The 6,000-nt window shown below is 45.9% G+C and overlaps 1 protein-coding gene across 1 annotated transcript in view; it reads left to right on the top strand.

Moving 5' to 3' along the window:
* Positions 1-5,343: 5,343 nt before the first annotated feature.
* The window catches only part of HIBCH (3-hydroxyisobutyryl-CoA hydrolase), a 48,055-nt gene continuing 47,398 nt past the window's right edge, over positions 5,344-6,000 (top strand). Inside the window, exon 1 of the mRNA XM_087732442.1 lies at positions 5,344-5,609. Coding sequence (XP_087588568.1) covers positions 5,578-5,609 — 32 coding nt within the window. The 5' untranslated portion in view covers positions 5,344-5,577. The remainder of the gene's footprint in view (positions 5,610-6,000) is intronic.

The raw sequence follows: 6,000 nt of genomic DNA, 5'->3' as shown, positions 1-6,000 counted from the left end.
TTTATGGGTAGACTTTTGGATTGAGAAGATTGCATGTAACTAACTCAAGTTAGGACAAATTTGATTAGGATTACATATTGTAAAACCTGTATTCCAGACAGTGAAGTCAAACCAAGTCAGAACCTGAAAGCTGCTCTGTTCCCTTGGTTCTTGGAGTCTATCAGAGATATTTCCTAAAAAACAGCAGTACCGCTTTGCACTCTATACCACTAGTCTTACAAGTTCTGTTTTCCTATACTAGTTTCACTGCTATTTTCATGTAATACAAGCAAAGCACCTCAAATAACGTCCTGTTAACATAAATAAGCTTGAATTTAATTCCTTGTAGAAGCACAAATTTAGAGTAAATCCTGAATTAACTGATATTCTGGGATAGTGCTATTTCAAGAGGTCCAACAGGGATGGTATTTTGAAATACAGACCCACATTGTGTGAAAACCGCATGCCTTTTTCTCTTCCTACATACAGGCAGCTCTAATTCTCACAGAATCAAGCACACACATCGTGAGCAGAACAAGAGACGTGAGGACACAACAGGATGCAATACAAATATTACTTGCTAAGCAGCCTCCTGAAGCCTTGTAGGCAAGCTTCCCCGAGTGAGGAGTGCTGGCTGCCACTGTACCATCACTTGCACTACCAGGGAAAAAGAAACTCAGTTTCATTCTTTCCAGACCTGGGAAACTCAACCTTATGAACTAATTATACAGCCAAAGACACCCTCAGCAGTAAGATATCCTTGGGAGATTTTTTTTTGTCCACTAGAAGTAACTGTCCTACCAATAGAAAATTCACTTTCCTCTGGCCCCATTCCCACACACACTCCCTACAGCTATTTCCACCCACACTACAGCTCTTTTTAACTGTGTTTAAAAAGCTGAGAGAGAGAGAAATGTGCTGCTGCTGCTGCTGGTGCTCCTCCTCCTCCTCAGGTGGGCGGGTTGGTAGCTGGTCAGTTTTCTGCAGCATTTCTCATTGCTGGATGCGTGGGAGGCCGAGAGCAGGAAGGGAAGGAAGCGGCCCTCTTAGGAAGGGAGACATATCAAAGCAAGTGGGAAGCAAATAGCCCCTTCCCACCTGCACATGTGCAATTATATGCAAATGAAAAGCTCACACAATAGATCTGCAAGCAGAGCTTTCCAAGCTGTGGCCCTAAAAGGTATCAAACAGCTTGGGTCTCAAAGCCAAATTCAGGGGTGACCAGATCTCTAGGAAGACAGCATTTTTCACACACGAAGAAGAACAGATCCGTGGGGAGGGAAGGGGGAAGGGAAGAGGGCGTTCCTTACAGTTATGGTTTTCTGCGTAGGTGGAGGGTGGTTGGAGGGGAGGAGTGACAGATTGCTTGTGGCAGCAGGGAAGAAAGATGTAGGAGGGTGTTTGCCCAGGGTCCCGTCTAACCCAGGGGGTACTGGCAGGGTGGATGCAGCGCGAGTGGTATGTCTCAGGCGAGGTGGTGGGAGGGGAGGAACCCACTGGTGGACGGACCTTGCCTGGGGCCTCTCCCCCGGCCTCACCAACACGGCAGCGTCTGCAGCAGCACCCACCCACCCCCATGCTTTCCCCGGTGCCCTCTGAGGCCAAAAGAAAATGAAAACTACTTCGCTCACACAGTTTCGTTATGGATTTGCTTTCATCCTTTTCCAAACACTTCTAGTTCCCCACTGATAAGATGCAAATTAACTGGTAAAAAAAAAAGGAAAAAAGAAAATTTTATTTTTTCCCCTCACACACCCTTTCTTGTTACAGGAGAAATTCACTACTGCATGCCATTAGCTGTGCCCTCATCCCAAATCTATGACTTCGTTATCTGAAAAGTGTCTGACTAAAATCTCTGGGGAAGGCACTCTGTTCCCATGGGATTACTCACGTTACAGGCAAAAGTAGAAATTTGCTTCTCCATATTACATATGTGTTTCCTGTGTTTCAGTCCTTCCCGGGGCTGGTCTATTGTTAGCGAGTGGAGAAACAGATTAGTTTTCCACTTACTTTAAGCCTACTTCTACTCTCACTGACGTCAATGGAAGACTCTCCACTGCAGTACTAGGCGTCCATGCTGGCGCAAGGAAATCTGAACCTGTGTCATCTATGGAGGTGTTTTAGAATATTGTCAACTGAGACTGGACTAAGAAAAAACAATTTGAAGATTGCTTGTCAGCACAGTAGTAACCAGTTAGCAGGGATGAACTGGAAATTTTCCCGTTCTATTCCTTAAGCCTTCACAGACTTATTTTTCCTTACCTTGATACACTGTAAGGATGCACTTACTACCCACACATAGAGAAATTAGATGCTAGCTGGTAGACCAGCAGAGGAACAGATTAAATTTACAGCAAGCCTGGACACAGGAGCACGGGACATGATGAAGTACATGTACCATTTATTATCTGGTCTTGGTGAACTACGCTGGGAGTTCTCAGAGGCAAGTAAGTGAAAGGTATGAATTAATGATTAATTAGGGTTATATAGGTGGCATACAGAACACAGCTGAGCTGCTCTTGGAATCCTTCTCGGGAACAAGAGCTCCCACGTCCTGAAGTTATATGTTTTTCTGGAAAAGAAACCAAAAAAACCCCAGAAACAAAACCCAAAAACATCTGCTCAACTCTAAAGCCCTCCTACAGTCTGCAATTTGTTTTCTCTTTCCAAACCTGCTGAACACACTGCCAGGAAATTTCTCCAAGGGGAGGAATTACAACCTGCCTATCCTTCTGGCTATTGCACTTATACTCCCGGAGTTTCTGGCTTGGTTAGTAGGGGTGCTGTTCACCCCTGGTATATCCAGTCTCCTGCAGCCCTCTTTGCTAACAGTAATACCATCCGTAAACTCCCAGGTTAAAGGTCATCTCATTCTGCTTATTCTCGTGCAACTCCAGTATTTTCCCTCTTTTCTCTATTTCTACTTATAGAAGTCTTTTATTTACATTTTAGAAAACATTTTCACTTTGATATTCCACTCTGCAGAAAATAGGGTGTGCAGGAGGACTATTAAAAACCAGGATATCTGAGTTACTTTTTGGACTGGCTTTCAGTCACTAAATGGCTGTCTGTGAGAAAATTGCAATTTTCTAACACCCACCATCCCCCCTACCCCCCGCCAAAACTATAGATAAATTTAAGCCATCACCAGCATGTTTTAAAATGAAGTAGAATTCTAGGGTTAAGGAAGATGGCTCTTCTGTCACCACTCCTTCTTCTTGAAACCAATTTAAAAATTAAGCATAAATTCAGTGTCAGCTCTGTTGAAAGACATCAGTAGCTGTTGCAAGACAATGCTTGCTGCTACTTCACTGTTTACAAATGAGCAGGCCCGACTCTTGTTCTAAATCAGACATACAGCTGGAAGACAACAAAGAAAGGGTCTACACCATTAGTTATACTGAAGCCAGGGGGGGAATAGATGGGGGCAACAGATTAAAATCAGGATAATTAAAAGATCAATCAGACCACTGACTTCTATTTTGGACTCTAGAAACAGACATCCTATGTAATCATGTCCTGATCACAGCCTTGCCCATGTGCACCATGTGCAGGTGGAATTTATTAAGAGATTTCCAGGGGTTTCCGAACAGCCTCCACCTGCTTTTACCCAAGGTTAGCCTCCACACACTGGTTTCTTAATTTCCACAACAACACTAACAAAAAGATTACCCTACAGAAAGGTTCTGTTCATATTTGTCTGTGAAATGTATAGGCTTTCATAGAATACGAAGTAAAAAAATGTCATCTGCTTATCAAACTCCCTATAATTTGCTTATGCCTGGATGAGGGATGCAGAGTTATCTCATCCTCAAAAATAATAATAAAAAAAAAATCTAAGTAAGGGTTCAGATTTGGCAACTGTGATAATGTGGTGTCATTTAGACTGGTTTAGATTTAACTGCATGGTACTTGCTGTAAAACAGCCTGTATATACTCAAGATGACACTAATAGGCTGCATCTTTGATGATCATATAATCTGTAGGTAAAAGTTCGAATAGTCTGGATTGCCTGATGAATTCTGCAATTAATTAGTTTGCAGTAGGCAGTCTCCCAATGCCTGCAAAAGCACCTCATGTCCTGTTCTTAGTTATTTTTCGTTCAGTGTTCGAGACTGAAAACTGAGACTGCACGATACAGAAATGTTCTGTGTCTTTTTTTGTGCCTATTTAGGTTGATTAAGATTTTTACAACCAAATTTAATATACCCTGAGAGTTACTGCAACGGAAACGCCAATACAGATGACGCTGCTATAAGCAGGGGCTGAATCATTTCTCGAAATGAAGAGCAAGGTTGCCCTCTGGGGACTTCTCTAGAAGTGCTTCTGAGAGCTGGGATTTTTTTGTTCCAGCAAAATAATTTTGCTACCAGGTTTATGATATTTTTTTTTTAAATATGAATGTGAATCAAGACAGCCAGTGCTAAGAACTTGCTACAGTGAGAGATGGTGAAGCTACATTTCTACCTAATGCACTGTATTGTCATTTACTCCATGGTTCATCACACATTTTTTCAGTATCAGTCTCATGCTGGTATGTGTCAGCCTAAAAAAATCTGGTCTCACATAGTTACTGAAATAAAAGTGAATTTAGTATTATGGACTCCTACTACGAAGTTCATACATTTTCAAATGCCTTAATCTTCTATTTTTTAAAAAATGGCAATTTTTCTGGTTGCAATTTCTGAGTCTATTTATGCTGAACACGTGCTGCATTTGAGCTCACAGTTCTGTCCCTGGCTACTGTCGGGGCAGTAACCACATTAGCTGTTTAATCCCTGTATTTGCCTCCTCGGACAACCAGGTTTTGGTGGGATGTTACATTTCAGCAGCTCCTTAATCCCAGCTCACTAATCTGTGTGTCAGTAGCTCAAAGGGCAGCACAGGTGTGGCAGCAGGTGTAAAGGATGAGGAGAAACAGGGAGGTCAGAAATTAAGAAACCGGTTTCACTGCTGAAAACAATAAATCATCAAAATGCAGTGTCAGTCCACAAAGTTCAGCTCTGAAGGTAATTTGGCAACACGGTGCTTTCCACCTCGGGCAGCAACCACCATGCTTTACGTTATTGCTACATATGGCATCATTTGCTTCACCGGTGAAGGAACAGCCTCACTTCACATCCTCACAACTCCTGGCCTACTCCAGGATGGGGAGCACCACCCCTATGGCCCAGATCCTGTCAAGGTAAGGAAAACCCTTCATGCAACTACCGGGCAAGGGGCCTGCAGCCTTGCTTACAAACCCCATGCCGTCGCCCGGCTGACTGGAAAGGGGCTGTTCGGGGCCAACTGCCCGCCTCCGGGCCTCCCCCCGCCGGTCGCCCTCCCGCCCCTGAGGGCGGGAGGGCGACCGGCGGGGGGAGGCCCGGAGGCGGGCGGCCGCCCCTCAGCGGCGCCCGGTAGCGAGGGGCCTGGAGGAGGCGGTAGCCCCTCACACCTACCCGTTTCCCGGGGCAGGGTGAGGGTGGTTGAAGAGAACGGAGCTGGCCCCGCCGTCCGCTCCCCCGCGCATGCGCCCTCCCCCCCCCCCCCCGCTCCGGTTTACACCCCGCCGTACCGATTACCCCATGACGGCGATCGACCGCGCCGGCTGCCGCCATGGCGGCCCGGGTGCTGAGGCCGCTCTCCAGGTAACGGGGAAGCGGCGGTGGCCGCCCTGAGGCGCGGCGAGGCGTCTCCAGCGCACCCTCCCCCTCCCCGCTGAGGGTCTTGAAATGGCGGCGGGCCGGCCGCGCTCGCAGCTTTGCCTTTGCCTTGCGGCAGGGAGCGATGGGTCTGGGAAGGCCGCTGATGCCGGGGACTGTAAACCCCTGAACTGGTATAAATATAATTTAGGCCTAGATTAGCCAGGCCTAGATTAGCTTTACCACTCTAAAACGAGCATGTACTTCAGAACTATCTTAGGGCGCCGGGATATTAGCGTGTAACATGTTAATTGGCTGTGTTTTGTGCTCTTAAGTAGCTGAAAGATAAAAGCTGCTCGTTAATGTTGATGCAAGCCAGGTGTTTGAAGACCAGCAA

This window comes from Nipponia nippon, unplaced genomic scaffold, assembly GCF_047370975.1.
Source record: "Nipponia nippon isolate SJK-2023a ecotype South Korea unplaced genomic scaffold, ASM4737097v1 scaffold_5, whole genome shotgun sequence".
In the NCBI taxonomy this organism is placed as follows: domain Eukaryota; kingdom Metazoa; phylum Chordata; class Aves; order Pelecaniformes; family Threskiornithidae; genus Nipponia; species Nipponia nippon.
Note: the sequence above shows the minus strand (reverse complement) of the source record. Positions and strands in the feature narration are given on the sequence as shown.